Source organism: Mandrillus leucophaeus, unplaced genomic scaffold, assembly GCF_000951045.1.
Source record: "Mandrillus leucophaeus isolate KB7577 unplaced genomic scaffold, Mleu.le_1.0 Scaffold87, whole genome shotgun sequence".
Taxonomy (NCBI): domain Eukaryota; kingdom Metazoa; phylum Chordata; class Mammalia; order Primates; family Cercopithecidae; genus Mandrillus; species Mandrillus leucophaeus.
In genome coordinates this window covers 2,056,020-2,083,089 of record NW_012109474.1, presented here as the reverse complement: position 1 = coordinate 2,083,089, position 27,070 = coordinate 2,056,020, and the positions used below count along the sequence as shown (strand labels likewise).

Here is a 27,070-nt window from a genome sequence, read left to right as displayed (position 1 = left end):
TTTGGAAGGCCAAGATGGGCGGATCACGAGGTCAGGAGATCGAGACCATCCTGGCTAACATGGTGAAACCCCACCTCTGCTAAAAATACAAAAAATTAGCCAGGCGTGGTGGTGGTCGCCTGTAGTCCCAACTACTCAGGAGGCTGAGGCACAAGAATGGCATGAACCCGGGAGGCGGAGCTTGCCGTGAGTCGAGATCGTGCCACTGCACTCCAGCCTGGGCAACAGAGTGAGACTCTGTCTCAAAAAATAATAATAATTTATGCACCTGTATATCATCTTATACTTCCACAAGTGACCTATGAGAGGATCTATGTCACTGTACTTTTGTAGCTTTGAGCATTGTAATTATTTTAATGTCTTTTTATGGCAAAAATGGTATTTTTTCATATTTTAATTTCCTTAATTACTAACGTGGTTTAACATTTTTTACACGTCTGTGAATGTTTGCTTCCTGTCCTTTTTAAAAATGTTTTTTGCTAAGTTTTCTACTGCCATATTAGTGTTTTCTGATTCAATTTGGTTCCATAGATATTTTTTGAATAACTAATATAATTCACAGTGCTAGGTTCAAGTAAACTGAAGAGCCACCATCGCTGTCCTTGTGTTACTTATATTTAGGAAGACATTCAATAATTAAGTTATGAAACAAACATAAATATATAATTTCAATAGTAAGTAAGCACATGTACATACCTTTCTCTGGGGTGTTTACCCAATAGTGGAATTGCTGGGTGTTGTGTATCATGCCAAACCATTTTCCCTGGGGTGCTACCATTTTACACTTTAGTCACTGCTGTATGAGAATTCCTGTTGCTTTACATACTCATAAAAAATTGTTTTGATAGTTTTGTCAGTTTTGTAATGGCATCTTATTATACTTTTAATTTGTAATTCCTTGATTGCTAATAAGGATAAGCATATTTCATATGTTTATTAGCCATTTAGAGTTCCTCTTTTGAGACTGCCTGTTCAAATCTTGTTAGTTTTTCTATTGAGTTATTTATCTTTTTCTTACCAATAAATATTTTATTATTCTTGTGTTCTAGATTCTAAACTTTTCTTGGTTATATGTTGCAAATATCCAATCTCTAACACAGCTACAAACTTTTTAACCGAACTCTAAAACTCCTCTGCAAATAGTCAAACAGATCAGGTAACATTCTCAAATCTACTCTTTCTGTGGAGACCTGCTACCTGCCACACCCATTGTGCACTGGTTCTGCACAGCTACAGTGTATTCTTGGGAATTGCCTTCAGTGCTCTCCTTTGGTTAAGCCTGGCTCCTGTGTCTTTGTCTTTCTTTGTTTACTACTTTGCGTTGATGGAACATATACTATAGTAGCTTTCTGGGAAAATGGTGTATATGAGATAGATTTTTTTATTTTTAAATTTATCATGTCTGAAACATCTTTCTTCTCCCTTTATATATGACCTGGTCTTTATGGAAGCTTTTCTGATCTCTTTATCCTTGTGTTCTGGAACGTCATGATTTCCTGTGCATTGGGTAATTGTAGTGGATACTTGGAGAGCCTTTTTAGTCTAGAGACTGATGTTCAATGCTATCAAATATTCTTTCTGTTGTTGTTTTTGAGACAGAGCCTCACTCTGTTGCCCATGCTACAGTACAGTGGCATGCTCATGGCTCATTGCAACCTCTGACTCACAGGCTCAAGCAATCCTCCCAGCTCAGCCTCCCAACTGGCTGGGATACAGGCATGCATCACCACACGCAGGTGTGTGTGTGTGTAAAGGCAAGACCTTGCTCTGTTGCCCAGGCTGGTCTCAAACCCCCAGGTCAAGTGATGCTCCCCACTCAGCCTCCCAAAGTGTTGGAATTGCAGGCGTGAGCCGTTGCACCCAGCCAAATAGTCTTTTAAATTATTTCTTCCCTGCCACTTTTGGTCTGTGAAATTCTTCTTAATTAGGTGGTCTTTTCCTTGGAACCCCTTTATATCAGTATCATTAAATCTTGTTTTGGGGGCTAGTCCATGTCCTTAGATAAGAATTCTTTAGGCCCCTGCCTGGAGTGTAGAAGCCTGTCTGTCAGAGTTTTGAAAGCAAAGATAGAGGCTGAACTACTTTGGGGATGGAGAGAGAAGGTAGAGAGTGGCTTCTAAACAAAAACCTTCTTTTTGCTTTCAGGGTGGCAGCAACACATAGATTCTGGTCAAATTTCAGACATTTAAGAATGTCTCTATCCATTCTCATAAGCCAGTTTGCCGAAGCAGGTTAATCTTTTGCTTGTCTTAGTAGAGTTTTGTGTAGTTGTTAGGTACTTGGTTGAAATCAGGTTTGGGCCATAGCTAGCCTCCCATTCCAGACTCTTAACACATAGGATGTATTAACTGCTGGATACTCTGGAATCTACACAATTAAATGTGAGTTTAACCTACAGTTGAGTATACTATTGCAAATCCATTCATTGATTTTCACAGCTTTTTCATGATTGCTGGTAAATGGAAATCAATATTAAAACTCTTCTGTCAGCTTAATTTCATTGGCTTTCCTTAAGCTGCTTCAATTATATACCTAACGGTTGCAGCTATAGCAAAATATTTTGCCATGCACACTCTTGTCATTTTCCTAAGCTTATATCAACATCATTTAGGTATCATTAACAGAATTGGGGAATTTGGGTATAGTTGCCATCCGTGCAATCAAGGTAAAGCAGAAACACCATTTCACACAAGGATGTTTATTTTAAGAATCAAACTTTGACATTTTAAGGGAAATCTTTATGAACCAGTATACTAACCCCATGTAGATTCACTGATATTTAGGATGTGTGTGAGAGCATCCTTAGGCAACTTCTCGAATATTTCATCTCTGGCCCCATGTCCTTCTTGTTAATTCTGAGTTTTAATTAAGAAGTGTTGGTGTTGATAAGATCTCTTTAAAATTGAAAAGTGTCAGTGTTAATAAGATTATGAAACAAAGTATTGCCTAAGGAACACCCATCACAAGTTAACTCCGTCTTCTTTTATGGGATAGACTATTTTTGACAACATGGTAAATTGTGGTTTATAGTCTTAAGAATTTGTGTTAGTTTTATGCTTTAATAGAAGATGAGAATGCAAAAGTACCAGTTATTAAGGAAAGTAAAGAGTCTATGGGGGCTGGAGGGTATCTCATGGGAGAATGACGTCCCTGCTGTCATCTCAGCTCTTAAAGAAACTATCCGGAACTCAAGCAGAGCCTTTATCCATTCCTCTTTTTTTTTTTTTTTTTTTTAATTATATCCATTCCTCTTAACAGTTATTCCTGCAAGCAGTCTTAAGGATTATAACATCCAGTAGAAATTGTTCTCTCTGTGAAGGCAAATTTATAGGCAGCTATTTACTTACTTCTGAAAAGCTTCTTCTAACCATGTCATTCATGAATTTGTCCAAATTCATTTCTGTTTCTTGCCAGTAGTATTTTTGGAGGTAAAATACTGAGTTTAAGACTCATTATGCTTGTGGGTAAAGGTTTCACAAAACTTTTTCCCCTTTTACATGAGAAATTGGCCTTGGGTTAAGATGCTTTTAGCTCAGTTCTCTGGAAATCTAATGGAGGTAGAATGTCAGTTGTGTTACCAAGCAACACTGCTGTGATAAAATGATAATGTGATAAAATGACATTTGATTGGTAAGCTGAGTCATTACTTGGAGGACTATGAATGAACTACAAATACTTGATGAGAAGCCATTGCTTTGGGCTTCTCTGAATGAGAGAACTTTTATAACTGGGCACATCCTTTACAAAGACCTAGAAGCTGAGACTGTCACAAGGATATTGGTTTCTATTTGGGACATGGTTCTAAGGTAGGGTGGCTACTGCATCTGCCTACAGTAGTCTCATTCTCTTGCATCTGAGCTGTCATTTGAAGGGTCAAAGACTAGCCCAGAAACTACCATAAGGATTCCCAAGGAAAACAAAAGCCTGTGGGGTTTTGCTCTTGGCATGCTACTTTTCCTATCTTTATATCGTTTTTAAAATTAATCTGATGCCAAGTGTGGCCTTTTATAGTCTTGAGACTCCTGATGTCTAATATTTCATCTAAGAATATCACCCACGAATGGGCATTGTAATGTTAAAATAGTGTTTTCTTGTATTGGTTTATTAATATATCTCTTTCAAGCTCCAGAGGTAGGGAGATATTCCTGGTTCTCCAAGATTTATTGAGATCTTTACATTCTAGAAATATCCAACATGTCTGTTTTTAGTCTTCATGTTTCTAAACTGTGCCATCCCATTCATTTCAGTCTGCCCTTGTGGCAGTCCTCTATCCCATCTGTCCTAACTTTTGCCTTTCTCTGGACCTCCCTCATTCCAATTTCTTTTTTCATTCCTTCCTATCTTTCTTTTTTCCTTTAAAAAATTTTTTAAAGATAGTCACCTGAACTATGGACTATGTATGTCTGGTAATATACACCTGCAGTATATTGGAGAAAAATAATCTCTAATTCCCAGTACCTTTCATTATGATGGGCAATATTTTCTTTGTGTTCCTGACAAAAGACTAAACCAGAGATTTTTTTTTTCCCTCTGTGGTCATAGCTGCAATAGCTGCAATATTACACATCATTTGGAGTATTTAGCTTTAAAATTTTATTTAAACCACATCAAAAGCCATTTGCTTCTTTTCTAATCATCACTAGCTTTTATTGCATACTTGCTAAGCACTTACATGCATTAACTTACTTAATCCTCATTAAAAAATAAACCATGAGGTATATTTCATTTTAGTCCTCAATTTGCAGATAAAGAAACCAAGTTAGAAAGATTAATTAACTTGTTTACTGTCACACATTCGGAAAATGATGCAGCCAGAACTTAAACCCAGAGTTTGATGATAAGGCCCATGTTAGTAGTAATTCTGCCTAACCACTATACGCATTCACTAAATGCTCCCACAGTTGCCTATGAAACCATCTGATCATATCCACAAACGTAATTACTTTCTCTTTCAAAATCAGTTCTAATGAAGTCCAATCAGTCTTTATTCCATCAGTGGTGCAATAAGGAACATTCTTAGTAACCAGGCAGTTGATATCCTTAAAAATGTCTCTGAGGTGTGGTGGTGCACTGTTATCCCAGCTGCTCAGGAGACTGAGTCAGGAGAATCTCTTGAGTCCGGGAATTCAGGACCAGCCTGGGCAATGTAGCGAGACACCATCTCTTAAACACACACACACACATACACACACACAAAAGAAAAGAAAAAGAAGAAAAAAGTCTCTGAAAGACCAAATTAATTTTTTTTTTATAAGGACACACAGAACCATGCAAAGAATTTAAACTACATCCATTTGAAACACATTCTCCTTTGGAAGAAGTGAAAGGCAGAGTGGAGGTGAGGAAGTAGAAAGGACCTCACTGTAAGCACACAGTATAGAACCATGTAGAAGTAAAAGCAGAAAGTTAAGTTGGACTTAAACCTGTACTTACGTTTCTGTCGTTGTCGGAAGAATGGGCCACTTATTTACACTTCACCTGTATTTAGTAAAAACTGCATTCTCAGGCTAAACATTTGGCTATATGCTGTTATGCAGTTCTTAAAACCACATAAACAAATGCCTAAACAGTTTTAAGTACACCTTCCAGATGATGGGAATGAGGCTTGAGTGCCTCATGTATATGACCTCTTTTACCATCCTTGATCTATGTGAGCTAGGCTTATTATCCCACTTTACAGATAAGAAAACCAAGATGCTGAGAGGTTTCTCCGATGCCTAAGGGTCATTGTCTTGAATAATTATAACATATCGTTGCAGGGGGCTCTATCTCATTGGCCCTTTCGCCGTCCCTAGGAGGAAGGGAGAGCAGGGCTAGAGAAGGGCTTGAGACCACTTAGCTAGCAAGTCAGTCAACCAGGCCCTGAATCCAGGTTCTCATTCTGTTAAATCCCATGTTTTCAACATTCACTTGGATAAACCTAAGGTAGGTTCCAAATGAGCAGGTTTTCCAACAACTTTTTGTTGAATACTATCATCCAAAATAGTGCTGAGCACACTGGAAATTCATTTAAAAAACATTTTAAACTCTTTTTACATATTTTGAAAAGATTGCTGTGATAAAGATATAAATAACATCTCTATTTCTGCCTCTTTCAGTACTTTACCTTCCCCTTCTATCCCCCAAAGACCCCTGAAATTTTGGCTTAAACAAGCTTTTGCTACTTTCTTCTTTCATAGAGTTAACCTTCAAAAGTTAACTGTGGAAGACCGTAGAAGAAAAAAAGTTGGTGGAGGAGACGAATCTACTGTTATTTTTAGCAGGCAGGGAGTTGAGAGTTGATTATTTTTGGTTAAGACATTTAGCAGCACTCAGTATCTCAGAAGACGGAAGTGGCTAACCTTGGAGCACTTTTAACTTCAGCAGAAGGAGTTAGATATATGTTTTTCAAGTGCCCATATTTTTATTACACACGGGTACCTATCTGTCCCATCTAAAACATTAGGTGATATGATCAGGCTGAATTAAGCAGCAAGACAAGGTAGAATATGACACCAAACAAGAGAGAACATAAAATAAATTGTCTAGTTACCTAAGAAATGGCTGAATATAAGTAGAGGACAGATGCAATGAACGGTAACCATTGTATAGTATGGTAAAGGCAAGAAATATTTTTATCTCTGAACAGTGTAGAATTCACATTAGATCTTGTGTATTTCCAGACCTACCATCCTTATCAAGGTCTAAACTAACACATTAGGCTACTGACTTGACAGTCCCACAATTGTTGAACAAGATTAAATCATAATTCTTGATTTTCTGCAAAAACCAATACAATATAAAATATTTTCTTCTACAGTCTTTCTTATCCCAATATATGACATCAGTATCTACCCAGTTGCTTAAGGAAAAAAAGAAAAAGAAGAAGAAGAAGAAAGGAGAATAATGAGAGCTCATTAGAATAGGGGTAGGAGATTGCAGATTTAAAGAATGTGATCAGGGAAGCCTCTCAGAAGGTACGTTTGAGCCAAAACTCGAAGCAGGTAGAGAGTGAGCTATGCAGCTATCTGGGGACAGAGCAGCACTCTAGGCACAGAGAATAGTGGGTGGGACGGAGTGATGGGGAACTGACCGGGAAGGTGAAGTGAACATTCTGTGATAATGAGGGGCAGGTGGTTACAGGGTATGCATATTTGTCAAAACTGGTTGAACTGTACCATTAAAATGAGTAGGTTTATTTTATTGTATGAAATTGTACCTCAGTAAATTTACTACTAAAAAATAAATTCCCTAGAGTGGACTTCTGCCTAGGATATAGAAAGCTAGGAAGAGTTCTACCCTAACAAAGGGAAAAAGAGGTAAACTACAAAATCATAACTTTTCTGGAACCTATAAATGAGCCGAGGTCACAGGGCAAACAAGTAGCCTAGATCCCAAGGAGGGATCATCGGCCCGCCCACCCCTCAAGTTAAGGTGAGACACCAGGACTGGATCACCTGTGGAAGAGCATAGGACTAGGCGGCTACCATACAAGTGGGTAAAAAGAAATCAGATGCAATTTCAATAACTTGCTAAAGGTTGAGTGTGGACTAGCATGACATTACAGAACACCCAGGAGACCCAAGCACCAGAGGAATTTGCACTCACAGGCTGTTTTCCACTGAGACTGGGGGCATGGCAGGAAGCCAGAGAGAGCCTCCCAAGGTAATATACCTATAGAAAAATGCGTAGCATCATTCCCCTGCCAGACCCTTCTTTCATATGGTGCAAAAGCCTTAGATTGCTGGTGGATGGAGGGGTGGGGTGCAGAGGCAGGCACTAAACATTTTTGCCCTCAGGGCATAGGTAGAGACCCTTTATTGCACGTAAAAGATAAAAAACTCTCTACTTCCGGGTAAAGGGCAGGAAACTGTCCTAGCCCCAGGATTCTACAAGAGTACCATTAGAGGTATCCTACCGGCAACTCATCACAGATACAGGGCAAAGTTTGGCTGCCATCAGAGGAAAGGGGAGAGAAAGCTAAGAAAGCCTTACGCCCTAGGCCCAGGCATAGAGAGCCCCATTTAAGACTGAGGTCTTAGGACAGCAGGTAGAGAATCCCCTACCTTCTGCCACCAGCCTAGCAAGTACTGAGTAACAAGCAGCAGCATCTACTGCTGGGAAAGATCAAGGGCATGGATACAGACCCTACTCTGGGACCCAGGCATGCAGAGCTCACTGAAAGCAGAAAGTGGAGCACGAACATTGAAAAACCTGTGGCACTTCAAATCCCAGCAAAGCAGAAGGCATCATTAGAGGATGTGGTACACTGAAGGTAGCCACAGCAACAGCCAAACTCAAATTCAGCTTACCTTCTGAGTGAATCAGCTCAACCTCCAAGCCTGACCTAAGAAGAGATGTGCCCGAATTTATCATAAATAGTATTTCTGTCAGTCTCTACAGTTCTACACATGATGTCTAACATTCAGCCAAGCATTATGAGACATAAAAAGGCAAGAAAAAAAATGATGTTGTCAACAGACAACAGACCCAGACTCAGTGATGACTCAGATGTTGGAACTGTCAGACTGGGACTGTAATTATGATTTATCAGTTTCAAAGATCTGGTATGAAGGTCAACTAAGTAGGATCCACAGGGCAAATGCAGCCCACAGCTTGTCTTTGTACAGCCTGTGAAATAAGTATGTTTTTTATGTTTTTAAAGGATTGTTTAAAAAAAAAAAAAGAAGGATATGTTACAGAGACTATATTGGGACCCACAAAACTTAAAATATTTACTACCTGGTTCTTTATAGAAGACACATACCCTGGTTCTTTATAGAAGACACATACCAACCTTTGTCCCAGGGGAAAAGGTGACAACATATATAAACAGTTCCAGAGAGAGATGGGAACTGTAAGAAAAAATAAAATGGGAATGCTAGAAGTAAAAAACATATGACAGATGAAGAATTGCCGTGACAGGCTCATTAGTGGGCTTGTGAAAAAAATTATGTGATCTTGAAGACAGGTCAGTAGAAATTATGCAAATAAACACAGTGAGAAAAACATGTGAAAAATGAGAACATAGCATCCAAGAGCTATAGGATGATATCAAATGATTCAATATACATATAATTGGAGTCTCAGAAGGAGAAGAGAGAAAGAACAGCTCAGAAGAAATATTTAAAGAGATAATAGCTGAGAATGTTCCAAAAATACTGACATGAAACCACAGATCCAAGAAGCCCAGAGAACCCCAATCAGGATAAATCCATTTTTTTAAAAACATTATATTTAAACATCTGAAAATCAAAGATAAAAAACACAGTCTTTAATTCAGCCAGAGAAAAAAATAAACATTATATACAGAGGAACAAAGATCGTAACAGCAGTTTTCTTGACAGAACCTAGGCTAGTCAGATAATGAAGTGACATCTTTATAATGCTACAATTAAAAACAAATCTTACCCCCAAAAATGTCTTTAAAAACTGAATACAAAATAATGACATTTCAAACAAAACTGAGAGAACTTATTGCTAGTGTGTACTATAGGCAAGTTAATGGAAGTTATTGAAACAGAAGAGCTATCGTATCTGACAGAAACTTGGATCTACAAAAAGAAATTAAGAGTTCCAAAAATAGCAAAAATAAAGGTAAACATAAAAAGTTTTTTCTTATGTTGATTCACTGTATAAAATAATTGACTGTCTGAAGAAGAGGTCCTCAAACTTTTTCTGTAAGTGATCAGATTGTAAATATTTTAGTCTTCACAGGCCACATAGTCCCTGTCACAACTATTCTACTCAGCCATTGTAATTCAATGGCAGCCATAGACTGTGTGTAAACAAGTGGGTATGGCTATGTTCCAATAAAACTTTATTTACAAAAACAGACAACAGGCCAGATTTGGCCCACAGGCTATAGGTTGCCAACCCATTTTGTCTAAAATAAAAATATTAACAATGTATTGTGGAGTTTATAACATGTAAAAGTAAGATATGTGTCAGCAGTAGCACAAAGGATGAGAGGGAAGAATTGGAAGTTGGCACATATGTGTGTTGGGAGATAATTTTCCAGAGATTTCATCTCGTGAGCAAAGGCACTGACTGTCCTTTACTCTGGATTATCTTTTCAAAGATGTTTGTATCTCCTTCTGGAGTAAAAGATAGGCATGGTTACTGACCACTCTAAGAGATTCGGGTTCCCTAAGCTCAGGGTTCTGTCCTTTAATATAATGTACTGCATGTGCAGGTATCATCTGACCCTTGTCACATCACCCTGAGCAAACTGGGGCTTGGGGAGCCAGTGTGGTAATGCAGATGCTGTGATCACTGCTGTTGCTGTGACTAACAAACTTCCCTTCATCTCTGACCCAGAAATATCACTTCTTCCAGGATCCATGAACTACAGACAGGAAAAGCAGAATAAGGCAGTCAGGAAAAACAGAATAAATAATAGTGGAACAACAGCAAAAAAAGAAATATAGATTTAAATCCATTCATGCAAATAATTAAATCAAATGCAAATAATCCTGATGCCTCAATTAAAAGACAGAAATTTTCAGATTGGATAAACAGCAGGACTTAACTATGTGCTGTCTATCAGAAACCCACCTTAAACATAAAGGAATAGATAGGTTAAAAGCAAAAGGATAAAAGAAGTTTTACTATGTAAGCATTAATCAAAAATAAAAGGGTAGGATGACTATATTAAGAGCAGACAAAGTAGACTTCAACACCGGGAGCATTACCAAGGGTAAAGAGGGACTCCATGTAATGAGAAAGAAGTCAATTCACCAAGGAGACATAACAACCATAAATGTGTGTACAACAGAGCTTCAAAATGCACGAAATAAAAACAGATAGAATTGCAAGAAGACACAAACAAACCCATAATTGGAGAAGTCAACACTTCTTTCTCAGTAATTGATACAACAAATAAACAGAAATTTGTGATTATATAGAAGACCCAAACAATACTAACCACCAACTTGATTAGTTGACATTTATAAAACATACCACCCAACAACATCAGTGCACGTGAACCATTCACTAAGAGAGACCACGTATGGGGCCGTAAAACAACCCTCAGCAAATTTAAATGACATGAGATCACCTGTTCTTTGACCACAGTGAAATTAAACTATTTAATAGAAATCCATAAGAAAGATATCTGGAAAATCTCCAAATACTTGGAAAGTGAACATTACACCCATGTGTCAAAAAGCAGACAAGGGAAATAGAACAAATTTAAAGTGAGCCAAAAATGAAAATGTAACATATCAAAATTTGTGGGACCCAGCAAAAGCTCAGAGAGAAATTCGCAGCCTTAAATAAGTTAATGTCTGCACAGCGCAAAGTGCATGGTAAGTGCTCACAAAACGTTAGCTCTTTCTGTTATTAGGTGTGTGTCAGTACCCTCATTTACAAAATGACAAAGTTGCCACGTTATCATTATTGGTTCCTATGCAGTAGATGCTGCAACTTTGTCACTTTGAAGATATTATAAGGAGAGGTGGGATTTAAACCCAAGCAGTCCCACACCAGGTAAGTTCTCTAAACCACTGCGTCATGCTACATCTAGATGTTGAGTGTTTTACAAGTCACATTGTTAGTATCAGAGGCAGGAATCAAATCTAAGCTTTCTGACTTTGAGTAGTTCATTGTCCACTTTACCATCATGTCTATTCTAATTATACAGATTTGATCTGTCTTATCTCCCAAATTATATTGCGTCTTTCTTCAAGCGAGAAAATGGTATCATCTATTTATTTCCCTGGTAAATCCTTGGGAGAGCTCCTCTGCTGAATGGGTTGTCAATATATGTATTGATTAAAATACAGTAATTTGAGGAGAAACTCAAACAAGTCAATGAGGAAATATATATATATTTCACATGTTTATCATTGTCTTAAAAAATAAAAATAAAATAAAATTTAGCTGTCTACTTCTACCTCTTAGGAGAGTGGCCATTTTTAGCAAGCAAGCATGTTTGCCTGATGAGTACATACTAGCTCCTTTTCACCCTCCTCTACTCCAGAAAAGCTTCTTGTTTCTATTAATCTGTGATCTATTAATAATAATCATTCACTTGTTTCATGACAGGTGGTTAAATTTGATTTGACATTACTCAAAGTATACAACTGATTTATCAGTATATGACATTGGGCAATCACTGTTCAAAGCTAATAGCATAATGGAAGGTAATGTACTATACCTGGATTTCATGAGTTACAGCCAAATATGGTAGGTAGAGGAGGGTTGTAAAACATGCACTGTGGAAAAGTACCTTCCTTTGAAAGGTTGTCTTTGAATTACACTGACAAAGCATTCATCCCTACTTTCACTAAAGGTTTTACTTAAATTTTTCTGTTATTGGCTGTGTCTCATGCAGAGATTTTCAGAGGAATAAAAGTTCATCTATTTTAACAGTTTTAATGGTTGCTATACAAATTGATAAAAGCCACACATCTGTTGTAGTCATCATCACTAAAAGTACTATTATGTGCAAAATTATAACCTGGGAGTAGGAAATAGAAGCTCATATCTTTGAATGAATTGTCTCACATTCTTTGGTGATGTTGCAATCAAACGACATCTGAAAAGTTTGGCTAAACAACTTACACCTTTCACTCAGATATCGCCTATTTGAAAAACTAAGCTAGTGCTCCATTTTGCTACGTAGGAATTGCCAGAGACATGATAAAGTAAGAAGAAATACCTGAGCTAGAGCCCTGCTCCTCCCACTTGCCTGGGTCACCCCAGTCTAGTTTCTTGTCTCTCTCATCCTTTTTACGGTTCTGTAGGACAGAGATTTTTATCAGCCTCATGAGATTGTCATGAGAATTAAATCAATAGTATGTGTACAGCACACAGTCCATGATAAACCTTCAGGATAGATTTGTTTCCTTCGGTTTTGATACATAAATTATACTTCCCTTCTGCAAGTGGTAGTTTTATCATTTTCTAAAATCGTGTGAGTTTGAATGCAAAAACATGAGAATGTCAGCTTTAAAACATACAAATGAGAACCAGTTTGAAAAAGGAATTTAGTTAGAAACCCAGCCTCATGCCTACTCTGCAGCTCTCCCAGTGGAGATGGAAATTCCTTGTGGCTTAGAGGAAAGCCAGTGTAGGCCGCAGAGTCAACAAAGCAAAACTGTCATTGCATTACTTTGTTCTTGGTCGTGTGACACATAAGTACACTCCCTTTTGTTGGTTTGTCAAGTCTTTGAGTAGTATGTGAATACTGTTAGTTACATTTAGCTTTGATTATGTGCATTTTGTTATCTTGATTAGTGATTATCAAAGCGGATGGCTGCACATGCCCCCAGATATTGCACTAACAGTTCGTCCATAGAAGCATGGAAAGAAAATATTAGAGCTTTTATTTATTCATCTAAAAATAAAGAGATTTAGTTTTACTAATAGTATTGGCCTTTACAACCTGCCAGGGCTGTGTCAGCTTCAGTACTCCAGATATCCCGAGGGAGAAGATAGAAGTTCCTCAACTCGTAGGGCTTGGCATACATGCACTCACCTGTTCATTCACGTAAAGCTTAGTGTAGTATGTGTGTTCCTGGTTACAGTATCTGGATTTAGTTAAACCCTCATGAAACAGCATGTTTCCCCACACACTGAAGGTGATAGAAAAATGTAAGCACATATGACAAAAGGTAATGGCAGAGCTGACATACCCCTGCTCCTGGAACAAGTGCCACATTACAAGGGAAAAACAGTGATGAATCAGTCTAATCTCACAGCAAATGGATCCATAAAAGTTATCAGGAAGACTGTTGGCACTATGGATTTATATTCACTGTAATAAATGATGGATCTTACCACGGGTGAATACTGTGCTTGCTGATGGTCATGTGAAACCACTGTGATTAGTAATCTGTAATTACCCAGATTATTTTCAGTGACATTTTAGTGAGTACAAAAACCGTGTTTTGTATCATCGGGTTTTTTAAATCTAATTCGTTTTATCTTTATCTCATTCTTTTAAATTTATTTTATGAACATTTTGTAATATGTAAAACATTACTGCTGTAGAATATTGCACGATTTATAAAAAACTAGAACATATATTGCAAGCACATCCTCATTTTTTTACTTGTAGATGTATATAACCTGAAAAGTTTGGAAACCTGTGGTCTAGATTTTGGCTGATCATCAAAATCACCTGGAGAGTCTGATGTGTAATAGAAGGTCCCTGACCAGGCCCTGGGATCAGAATTTCACAAGGCTTCTCAGCTACTTCTGATGATCAGCCATGCTTGAGAACTACTCCTTGTCTATATTATCTACTGCTATAAACAAAACAAAAATCCAGTAGTGAAATAGCTTTCAGCATGTGTTAGAAAGAAAAAAAAATTCAGTAAGCCTCAAGCATCTGTAACATCTATCTACTTTTTAATTATCATTTTTTTTTATTTTTTAGAATGTGTTTTTAACAGATATGCTCCTACTCTTTAAATATTTTTTGGTCAAAGAAGATAATACTATGCATAGGTGTTAGGTTGACCCATATGAAATTTCGAACATTAAGCCATTTTTTTTTTACCAACAAAATTGGCATTTTATATGGTTAACCAATTCTTTTCTCAGAAAAACTATGCTCGTGTTTACAACCTGTGAAGATATTTACACAAAAGGAAAGCATTTATTTTGTGTATTTGTTGTTGCATATTTTTAAAATAGGATTTTAATCTATTACAATATGTTTTGCTATCTGTGTTGTGTCTTTCTTCAAAGACTTATTCACTGTATTATAAAAATCAATTTTTGGACCTGCTGTGTCTAAACTCTGTGAACAAAATATTAATCCCAGAAACTCAAAAAGAATTTGAAATCTGACATGGGAAAGAACAAGGCCCATAGGCACATACCAGAAAAGCAACTTGTGGGCAAAATAAGCAACTTGCCAAGGAACTGGTGGTGCCAGCAAACTGCTTGAGATAAAGAAATGGTTTATCTGGAATCACAAGCAGTGTCACCAGCCATGAGCTGCCTTTGTTCTCACTCATTGCCACAGAATTGTGAGGCACATGCTTGTTAATGGCCGCGGCGCCAGCTAAGTCTCTTTACCTTCCAGAACAAATGCATTTGGTGGCATTTATGTAATATAGTGTACTTTCCACTAGCATTGTTAAGAGAAAAGTTATTGTACTCTTAAACAATTAGCATTTAGGAGAGTAATTCTGAAAGAAAATGCATAAAAATGTTTGTGAAGGATTGTTTGTAACTTAGTATATTATACCTATGAAATAGAAGATATAAAAGGTAATGCTCAACTTTACAAAAACACAGTAATTTTTTATATTTTTGCATGTCTATCTATAAACACCTAAATGTTATTTTCTTGAATTTAAAAGGGATCTGCAGTCTTCTTGATTTATGAACGTTGTGGTTTTAAAAATAATTTGCTGAAAAATGACGTTTTGTTTTCATTTTTTAGTGACAAATATTTAGGAACAGTGTATTTCCAGAATGCTACTGTGTTAATATCTTGCTACATACTTTGGGCTGTGCTATAACATGAAGCAAAAGTAATTATAGGTTGCTATTCGTTATCCCTGGTGATCACGATAAGGGAAATGTGGCTAAATTCATAGATAATCCCCAAAACATCATTTTAGCCATTAGTTTCAAATTCTTTCCTGTTAAGCCCTTATGAGAGAGAGAGAGCTACTATTAAGCTTCAAAAGTGATAGGCTTTAGGGTTTAGCTTTCTCTCCCCACTTTCTATTGGATGCTGCTCTATAAATGAAATGTAAATGCAAGGTTGGGCAGCACAAGAAAGAGTAGAATTCAGGAGGCTACTTAATTCACAGAATGAATAATCAGCCCTGGATATTGAGGGGTTGCGCAATTCTGATTCGGCTATCAAACCCAACAGAGAACAAACTGTGTTTAGAAGGGCTAGTGAATTAAAAGCCAGGTCACTGTAGGAATGGAATCATGATAGTTTACCATGTGAGGAAGGCAGCTACTAAAAATACACTTCAAACATCTTGTTTAAAAAAATAACACTTTACATTACAGGTGATCACATTCTTTAGCTCAAGGTTGCTGCAAGCTGGAGCTGAGCTGTCAGTGGAACGGGTCCTGGAAATCATTAAGCAAGGCGTCATTGCGCTGCCCAAAGACAGACTGAAGGTAAGATGGCTAAAGAAATGTCCACTTGACACTGCCATGTCCCTTGATGTAAATGTTAGTGTCTGAGCAGGCCCTATCCAGAATCATGCTGCTTACCCAGTACATAGACTAGAAGGGCTCCTCAGAACTGTGACAAAGGTTTCTGACAGCTTTTCAAAAGAAGATAGCAAAAGAAGCATTAATACTTTCATACCACTGCATATCCTACAAGCAACCGTGGCATGCACTATAATTCATATACTGTTAATAAAAGGACACCTTATTTCTTTAACCCAGTGAAACAAATTCTGCCTTAAAAGTATCATCACGAGTTGTTGGGAAGGTGATGATGAAGATGATCACAACAGTAGCTAATATTTACATAATATTAACTCAGGTGCCACACAGGTTCTAAATGTATTATATCAAACTCATTCAGTCCCTACCACAGCCCTTCAAGGTGGGTAGTGGTATCATCCTAATTTTTCAGGTGAGGAAACTGATATACAGTGAAGTTAAGAAACTTAGCCAAGGCCATACAACTGGAAAATGATGGAGCCTGGAGATTGAAACCCAGGAAATATAGCTCCACAGCCCACATTCATGATTGCTGCACTGTTTACTGTGTGCGTGGGATGTAGTAGTGGAAAGAGATGCACTTCGTGGAGATGGTGGGGGAAATGCTGTATTTGAAGAAGGCATTTACATCTGTGTGATAGATGTATTCCTGAAGCAGTCTCACAATATAAAACTCATACTTCAAGACTAATTATCCCATAAGAAAAGATGTAAAAGAGATCCTTTGGGGAATGCATGAATGTACAGCATTGCAGCTTACTTTTACTTTACTGTTCTTTTTAATTTTTTCTTCATTAGCTCTAATTTTTTAGAGTGCTTTCACATAAATTACCAACACAGGAGGTCATAGTGGATATTTGGCCTTCATAGTGTTTTATCACAACTCACGTCTGTTCCAGTGTTACTGTTTTTGGGGGCTGTGTTGTTCAGCACTATCACTAGAACCACTGCTTAATGAATGCTTGAGAGATATTGTTGTAGGATATAAAAATATTTTCAATTATAATAACAGAGTTTGTAAAATAACAGCACATTAGTCATCATAATCACTTACAGAAGTTCCACTGTACATAAACAACAGTGAGATTCACACGGTACTGAGCAAAGATGGCAAGTGTTCTGTTTATCAGCCAAAGTGGCACCACCATGTGGTAATAGCATAAAAACAGGTTACAGTTCACTGGGTCCTCCAGCTTGGATGTATTCCTATTCCAGATAATTTTTTAAATATAGAGAATTCATATTATTTCCATTTTCACATAAAGTAAGACCTTGGTTTGTTGGTTGGTTTGGGGGTATTTTTGTGGGATTTTTTTTGAACTATTTCAAATTTATGTAGACTATACCATGTGAACCAGTACAAAAAAATCCATGAGGATTAGAGTGGCTAGTCCCAGAAAGTGATGGATCTTGGTGTCTAAGCTCAGTCAGGAACAAAGTAGAAATATCAAGGCCGCCAAAAAAGGACACTGCAATGGAGTCTGGGGAAGGTTGATCTTGTAGTTCACTGTAATACTTACCTTAAAGCAAAATGAATTACAATGTGCTGGCTAAGTACTTGTATGTTAATATTTGTTCATTTATTATACTATGTTCAAAAATAAAATGTCATTTATATTTGAGACAGTGACATATAAATAAAAATGAAACTCTTTTCGTTTTTCAGAATTATGGCTACATAGAGAAAATAATTGATCTATGATGGGTCCCAGGCAAGTTGACTCTGATTTAGAGCAAGATCCTATTGAGGCCAAGGTCATGGGTAAATTTCTTAAGTGGGCCAGTTAATTGGTTCTGGAACATAGCAAGAAGTTGTACTCCTGACCTCAGCTTGCCATCTCACTTCATGGTTGCAAAAGGATAGAGGAAGGATGATTCAGTTTAAAAAAAAAAAAAGAACTATCACCAGTACTAGAAAAGATTACATTTACTAAAATTACATTTACCCACAGATGGTGAGTCATCCTAGTTGGTTTAAATGATAGCATATTATTACCACAGATGTTACTAGAAAAAAAAGGCTGTTTATCCTTACAATCAAGCCTTATCTCAATTATTTTAATCATCTTTTTGGATTGAGTGTTTATGATAAAATGAATCACTTAAAACCTCTAGAGTTTAATTCACAGAATACCACAGTATCTAAAGTTGATTGAAAATTCAAGCTGTGTTGAATAATGTTTACATTATGCTACATGACAGCACATTACAGTCTTTGGAGTAGTTTACTAATATATACTGATCAAATAATTGTCGGGTATGTAATAATAGTTTTATACATGATATTGATGTAAAAGAGTTGGTTTCAAATTGGAAATGCTGTCTTAATAAGCTCTCTGTGAAATTGTGGAATAATATATACTGATTGATTTGTTGTTTCTTAAAATATATAAATTAAACACTTAGAAACTCAAAATTATTTACTACTACCTTCTGGGTTGTTAAGAGGATCACAGTGCCCCTTACTCATGAGAAAGTCACCAGCTAATGTCAGCTGAAGACAATGAGCCTAAAGTTTTAGAAGTTTCCCTTTCTTTGTAGAATGGAAGCCAAATGTGTAGAAGTAGTATTCTTCCAATTTTGGGCAAGTAAACAGTAAGATCTGGAAGCCCATGGAAGAGTAATTGACTTCCAACCAAATAAAATATTTTTCAATCAAATATTATTTGACATAGCCTTCTAAAATATTTGTGTAATATCCTATGTGGGAATACATACTCTTTGGATAAATCTGTCTATATAGTTAAACAACTTGGCTGTTCAGAGTAAATAGTATTAATATCATTCTAAACATTCTCTTCTTACTGGTATTCTGTGAAGTCTGGGAAAGGCAATACCAGGTAATTATTTTTTCCGGACCCTCCTTCTTAAACAGAGACCTAAAGAACAGGCTCTGAAATTCTGAGTCGCTTATTTCTCCTTTAGGGTTTGGAAGGAAATAAATAAAGTTAGTATGTCCTCTGGGAGCCGACTTAGAAGCCACAGCTCAAAGCTCTCGCTGTCTGTATCCACAACAGGGCATGTTCCTGGCTCGCATTTCGCTTACTGTGGAGCAATTTGAATGTCATGGTGATGGGTCGGAATCCATCCAGATCTGTGCGTGTTCTCACACCACTACCACCTCGGGTTTCATTATGCTGGACTCTCAAGTCCCCTCTTTTCTTCGCTTTAGTGAATTATCTATGTCATTTGAGGATTAAGAATTTTACCGTATTTAATGTTTGACAACTAGGTAGTGCTTTTCAAGAGGAATTAACCAGAAGATAACTTACCTTTTAATGTAAATAAGAAAGTATGGAATAATATGTTATTGACATTAACCAAACTTTTCATATACTCAAGACACTTGATAAGTCATAGGAATTAAAAGTGATTACCAGTTTCACACTAAATGATTTTTAAAGCCTTTATTTTATATCCACTTTTTATAACACTTTTGTGGTTTTTAGTTGCATAAAGAAAAATATAAAAAATTATACTAACTGAAATTTCAAGAGGTTTTTCACAGCTTCTTAATATTGACTTGCTTAAAACCTTTCCCCTTGCTCCTATTCAGGGGTCTCTTCCCTGTCTCACCCTAAGCATCTTGCATTTCTCTGTCAGTTCTCTATCCCCAGAGCAGATTCCTGAGTGCCATACTGGGAGGGCCCCCTTGGGGTCCCACAGGAACAACCCCCGTGTGTCCACAGTCACTCTCTTCTGCCTCCCTACACATCCACACTCCTTGTGCATCTCTACCTGTGGAAATATGAATAGCCAGCGTCCTCCCTCTAACACGAAAGTACTGTTAGATCCCAAACCCTAGAAATTCTCATTTCTCAAGTCATTCCTTTCCCTCTACATTGCCACCCTCCCATGTGGCTTCTCCACATTTCCTCCACAGTCTATTGCTATAAACTCCTAATCGGAGTCCCCACTTCACATCCTTCTTCCACCCCAGGCGTCCTTAGCCCTGTTGCTGCCCTTATACCCTGCTCTAATCCAACATGCAAGGCACTTCATGGCCTAGCTCCTGACTTAAGTTTTGTTCCTTTTCCTCCTACGGATTCTGTGCCCCAACGCTGTCAGCCACTAGCCGATTGCCAGGTGGACAGAGTCCTTGCATGCCAGGCCTTTGTGTGTGCAGCTTCTGGGTCCTCACAGTTTCATGGCTTGTCTGTCAGGTGAGCCGATCGTGCTCCCCGCTTTCTATGAAGCCCACTCCGATTCACCCACGCACACTCGGTGGTTTTCTCCACATTCCTATGGCACCATGTATGTCCCTCCATTATAGCAAAAACCATCCCCCAGCACACCCATCTCATTCAATACATATTCGTGGGGTAAATTAACTTCTCCACTCCACCTCTGGATTCCTATTTCTCTCCTTCTCAGCCAAAATCCTGATTTCTCCTTTGGTCCTTCAACTCTCCTTATTCACTGCACAGCATTAGTGCAGAACATTAAAGGAGGGACTCCCAGTGAAGAGTGAGGCTTTTCTCCATGGCATGCTGTCCCAAGGCCCCCTCAGCCCAGGCTCCCGGGTGGAGGACAAAGGGTCTCTTACCTCTAAGCTTTCCCTACCAGTTGATTTTCCTGTATTTGGCCCGTCTCCTTCTACCACCATTCTCCTTCTGTCCCCAGATTTGCTTCTCAAGATGTGTGCACTCATCTCTCCCTTTACATTAATTTGCATCATCATCATCATCATCACTGATATCACCCCTAATATACAAGCAAAGCATCACTTACAAATGTGGTTTGTTTCTTCCTACTGCAGCTCGTTATTTTACTCCCACTTTGACCATAGCATTGCTAGGACATTGGGGAAACAGAAGTGTGTAAGACACCACCTCTGCCCTCAGAAAAATGTATTACCTTTCAGGAGAGAAAGGCACCCCCTTGCATTGCAAAGCTAAATAGAGCAGGGCACTTTACGCTGCGTGTCAAATGAATGGTGTAGAAGTTAAGTTCTGGAAGAAGGAATGGAGACACTGCTGGGAAGAACTAGTCAGGGAACATTTAAGAGAAACCTGAACTTGACCTTCTCTGTCTTAAAAGGATGGTAAGGTTTCCATAAAGCTGGGATGAAAGAGAAATCCAGGTGGGGAAATCTGTGTGTGAATACAAGAGAAGGCCCAAGGCAAGTTCAGCTTAGTGTCTAACTGGAACAATAGGACTCCCCTAATTATCTCTGCTGTATTAATGTGACTTGTATTATTTAATGGTGCAATAAAGTAATTAGACCAGTGGCTTTCAAACTCTTTAGACTGCCACCCACAGCAAAAAATACATTTTACATCATGATGCAATTCACACATTTATATACAACTGAAATGAAAGTTTCATAAACAGTGCTTACCCTCATTAAATGTGATGGGCTCCAACATTGCCTATTCTGTTTCTTTTTTTTAAATTGCTGATCAGACCCATTAAATTGATTTAATTATCCACTATTATTTAGTAACTCAAGAGAGTTTTAAAAATAATATATCAAGGCTGGGCGTGGTGGCTCATGCCTGTAATCCCACCACTTTGGGAGCCAGAGGCAGGCAGATCACGAGGTCAGGAGTTCGAGACCAGCCTGACCAATGTGGTGAAACCGAGACTGTGCCACTTCTCTCCAGCCTAGGGGACAGAGCGAGACTCCATCTCTAAATAAATAAATAAATAAAGTATCAAATCACTGTTTTTCAAAGTGTGATCCTCATATCAGCAGCATCAGCATCCCCTAGGAACTTGCTAGAAATGGAGGTTCTCGGGCCCTACCCCAGACCTATGGAATTAGAATCTGTGGGGCTGGGGCAGTCAACGCTTTAACATCAGCCCCTGTGTGAACTGATGCCTGCTCCAGTTTGAGAAGCACAGCACTAGATAATTGCTCCAAACACACCAGCCCTCTCCACTCTTAGAGCCTTGCCTGGATCACTCTCCCTACTCCAGATGTCCGCTGGCCTCATTCCTGCATCCCCTTCAAGTCTTTACTCTCGTGAGCAAATCTCTCTCTCCATCAGGCCTGCCCGACCTCCCAGTTTACATGTCTGCACTCCCAGTCCCCCAGTCCTACTGTATGTTTTCTTTTTCCGCAGCATTTGTCATCTAGCATACTGTATAATTATTTATTATTATCCTCCTCGATGATGTAAGCTCCAGGAGGCAGAGGTCTTCATATTTTGTTCACTGGGGTATCTGAAATGTACCTGGCACATACTGGGCACTTTAATATTTGCTGGATGGGAGGGAGGGAGGAAATGAGAAAGAGAAGGATATCAACAAACAGTGGGCCCGTTGACCATAAAATGCTGCTTCAAGAAAATGTCCTTTGAAGAATGGCTCTCCATAGACTCTTAAAAGGTCAGCTTTTATTCCAGAATATTATGAAGAAGCTCAGTTAAGACTGGAGGTCTCGGTCACTTTGTTGGAACAGTCACTTTTTAAAAGTCTACATTATTCCACACTTATGCATTCTTATAGCTACAAAACCCTTCTGTGAAGACCTCTACTTTAGTAGTTCTCATCAATAAGCTAATTCCTATGTAAACTGGCCTTACTAAATTTTTAATAGTTTCTCAGGGGTTGTCTTCTTGACTGTCACCTGCAGTGATTTCATAGTTCAAGCAGAGTAAAATATTCTGATTTATGTTATGAGGATAAAATTTTCAAGTGATCTCATTTTTTCCTATTTCTGAACCTTTCTCAGAGGGTAAAGAGCATGGAGAGCCTGTCAGGCTCTACGAGAGTCCAATAAAGAGCCACTGTTTGCTTTTTCTGGTTCATTCTCTCTACTTTCCCTGATCCATGTAGAGCATGTGTGTGTTCAGGGCCTGAGAGAAAGTCGAGGAGACCGAGTGCCTGACACCGTCCACCAGCCCAGCAGCAAAGCCTCTTCTTCAGACTAAATCTGCTGCTAGCATATAGCTACTTTAATTGTACAAATGATGTCATTTGACTTTTTTCTCCTGTTTTTGTTTTTATCACTTTAGACTTTTAAAAAATCGTTTTCTCTCTTTCCTGAAATATTATTACCTTTTTGCTGTGGGATGGGAGCTAGGAAGCATTCAGCATAAAGGGGATAGTTCTGTGCTGGGCTTCTATCCTCAAAGGGGAGATGACATTTCTGCCATTTCACCAGGCCCAAAATGATCTCTGCAGAATTCAGCAATCACAGTGGCTCTCCCTCCCATTCTGACTCTCCTTGAGTTTCTTGTCCAGTAAAGACAAAGATCAAGTCTTGTAAGTTATTTCGGCCTCCCATGGAATAGTAAACTCAGGCTCATAAATGGCTCCGGAAACTGCTAGAATAATGTAATACCTGATTCTTAGGACCATTTAATCCCCATGTGAGAAATTTTCTGTTATGAACTCCACGATCTCACATGCACACATGCACACACACACATTTGCAGGATGTTGCTACAGTTTTCCAAGTCACCAGTTCTACACATTGAGAAGGAAGCAAATGGGAAATCTTAGCCAAGGCCAGTTCCTCAGTTGAATCCCTCCAGAGTCATTTTGCAGGACAAGGGCTGTAGGAAGGCACAATAGAACACTCATAATGTTGATACTAGAATCTCTTCTGATTGGGGTTATCTCAGAAGGAATCTGGTCACAGTGATTCTCCCTCCATTAAAATGAGGACTTCAAGAGAATTCTCTTAATTAATGAACAGTCCCCTGGAGCACTCTTTTCATATGCAGGTTCCGGATCCCACCTGAGATTCCAACCTAGTAGACTGGTGATGAACTCAGGAATCTGTCTGGTTAAACAGTTCTTTGAGCAGTGCTGATAACCTGCCAGATTTGGGAACCACTACTGTATGGACCAGTTTTCTTCAATTCCCTGCCCTCACAAAAGCTAAGGAGATGATGGCTAGAATTAACAGTTGGCCGTGATAAGGTTGAAGCTGTTTTTTCCAACTTCCCTCCAAACGACAGGGAACTTTCACTTTGTGATCCTTAAAGCAGATTCCTTTAAAGTAGAAAATCTTTTACATGTAACCCAAATATAAGATGAGAATTACTTTAAAACGAGACAGAGTAGTAAAATTCCATTAATAAAGTCTGTGGCCTTTTAAATGTTGCATATGCTTTTCAGTCTGACGTAAGTAGCCCTCTTTTGACTCAACTTCCTTTTTCTTTGTTGTTTACTATTCTGTTAACATTAATTGAGCACTTGTTCTATACCAAGTGCTCTGGTAAGTATTTTTATGTAGGTGATCTCATTTAGTCTCCCTAGCAATTCTATGAAGTGTAAGGATAATTTATATTCTGCAAGTGAGGAAACTGAGGCCAAGGAGTTCATTGGAGCCAGGTGCAGTGACTCATGCCTTTAATCCCAGCAGTTTGAGAGGCTGAGTGAGGCAGGAGGATAACTTGAGCTCAGGAGTTTGAGACCAGTCTGGGAAACATAACGAGACCTCATCTCTACTAAAACTACCCCCAAAAGAATTAGCCAGGCATGGTGGTGCACACCTGTAGTCCCAGCTATTCAGGGGGCTAAGGCAGGAGTATCACTTGGGCCTTGGAAGTTGAGGCTGCAGTCAGCCCTGATCCTACCACTGTACTCCACCCTGGGTGACAGACAAGATTATTTTAGTCCCTCTTATCTTTGAGCCATAAATTTCTTTCAAATCCTAAATTTTTGCTTCCACTTAACCCATTTGCTTATTAGACCAATTTGTGTAACTGAAAGCATACATCATACACCAAATCAAGTCCTTGGGTTTGAAAATATCTGTATCAATGCTATAGAGTAACCTTTGAAATGTTCGACAGTTGTGTCCATTGCTGCTTTATGAAGTACTGAAAGACTGTTAGGCCTTTCTTGTACTTTCTTGTACATGGTATTGAAATTGCAGTAAACATGCAATGGGTTGGCCAGGCGCAGTGGCTCATGCCTGTAATCCCAGCACTTTGGGAGGCCGAGGTGGGCAGATCACCTGAGGTCAGGAGTTCAAGACCAGCCTCAACATGGAGAAACCCTGTCTCTGCTAAAAGTACAAAATTAGCCGGGCGTGGTGGTGCATGCCTGTAATCCCAACTACTCGGGAGGCTGAGGCAAGAGGAATTGCTTGAACCTGGGAGGCAAAGGCTGCAGTGAGCCGAGACTGCGCCGTTGCACTCCAGCCCGGGCAACAAGAGCGAAACTCCATCTCAAAAAAAAAGACATGCAATGGCTTAATGTCATATTTTCTTTCTGGCTAATCATTCTTGATAAACAGGCTAGCCCATGATATTCATTATAATGTCTTACATTATTTTTGTTTAATTAAACATATGGTAGATTTGTAAGCAGTTTATAAGCAGTTTTTTTCCTTGGAATTGATCAGCCAATTAAGCATAGTTTTTACTTTGTAATCCTAGGGTAGCAAAATTTAGTCTTTATTATCATTGCATCTTGAATATAGTCATCAACTAAAACACTTAATTGAAAAGTGATAAATATCTAATTTTTTGGCAGCAAAATAAATCTTGCCTAGTATTTTAGTTTGTTCAGGCTGCTATAAAAAAATACCATAAACTGGGTAGCTTGTAAATAACAGAAATTTGTTTCTCAAAGTTCTGGAGACTGGGAAGTCTAAGATCAACATGTCAGCAGATTTAGTGTCTGGTAAAGGCCTGCTTCCTGGTTTATAGATAGCCATCTTCCTGCTGTATCTTCCACATGGCAGAAGGGGTAAGGGAGCTTTCTGGAGTCTCTTTTATTTATTTATTTTTATTTTTATTTATTTATTTTTTGACACGAGTCTCACTCTGTTACCCAGGCTGGAGTGCGGTGGCACGATCTCAGCTCACCGCAACCTCCACCTCCTGGGTTCAAGCGATTCTCCTGCCTCAGTCTCCCAAGTAGCTGGGATTACAGCTATGCACCACCATGCCTGGCTAATTTTTGTATTTTTAGTAGTGACGGGGTTTTCCCATGTTGGCCAGGCCGGTCTCGAACTCCTGACCTCAGGTGATCTGCCCACCTTAGCCTCCCAAAGTGCTGGGATTACAGAGCCACCGCGCCCAGCCCTGGGGGCTCTCTTATGAGGGCACTAATCCCCTTCATGAGGCTCCACCTTCATGCCCTAAGTATTTCCCCAATGCCTCACCTCCAAATACTATCACACAGGAGATTAGGATTTCACATATTAACTTTAGGGGAACACATTCAGTCTATGGCACCTAGTTCTCCAGATCATGGTGCTGTGGTTTGAATGTCCCTTCCAAACTTATGTTGAAAATTAATTCCCCAGTGCGGCAGTATTGAGAGGTGAGGCCTTTAAAAGTGTGATTGGATCATGAGGGCTCTGCTCTTGTAAATAGATTAATCCATTCATGAAGTAATGGCTAATGGATTAATGGGTATCATGGGAGGAGGACTTGTGGCTTTATAGGAAGAGAAAGAGAGGCCTGAGCTAGCACATTTAGCCCCCTCCCCATGTGATGCCCTGCACTGCCTTGGGACTCTGCAGAGGGTCTCCACCAGCAAGAACACCCTCACCAGATGCAGCCCAACCTGGGACTTCTAAGCCTCCATACCTGGAAGAAATTCCTTTCTTAAAATAATTACCCAGTTTCAGGTATTCTGTTGTAAGCAGCATAAAATGGACTAAGACACATGGTTTCCAATGACTGCAGGACCCAAGTTCACAGTGCAAGGGCAACTCTGGAAAAGGCTGGCATTCTTCAGTAGAAAAGGAAACATTAAGCTGTGTGATTTTACCTTGAAATCCCTGCTATTAGTTTTGATAGAATTTTTTTGGGTCAGAAATGTGTGATTCACAAACTAAAATTTCCTAGAAAGATAATCTAACTGTGGTGCTTTAAAAAATATAACCAGTTGCCGGGAGCGGTGGCTCACGCTTTGGGAGGCCCAAAGTGCTCCCAGCACTTTGGGAGGCCAAGGCAGGTGGATCACAAGGTCAGAAGTTTAAGACCAGCCTGGCCAAGATGGTGAAACCCCGTCT

The 27,070-nt window shown here is 38.8% G+C and overlaps 1 protein-coding gene across 1 annotated transcript in view; it reads left to right on the top strand.

Annotated features, from left to right (window-relative positions):
• The window catches only part of DYM (dymeclin), a 398,822-nt gene that overhangs the window by 315,948 nt on the left and 55,804 nt on the right, over nucleotides 1–27,070 (top strand). Inside the window, exon 16 of the mRNA XM_011968998.1 lies at nucleotides 15,970–16,083. Within this exon, the coding sequence (XP_011824388.1) occupies nucleotides 15,970–16,083 (114 nt within the window). The remainder of the gene's footprint in view (nucleotides 1–15,969; nucleotides 16,084–27,070) is intronic.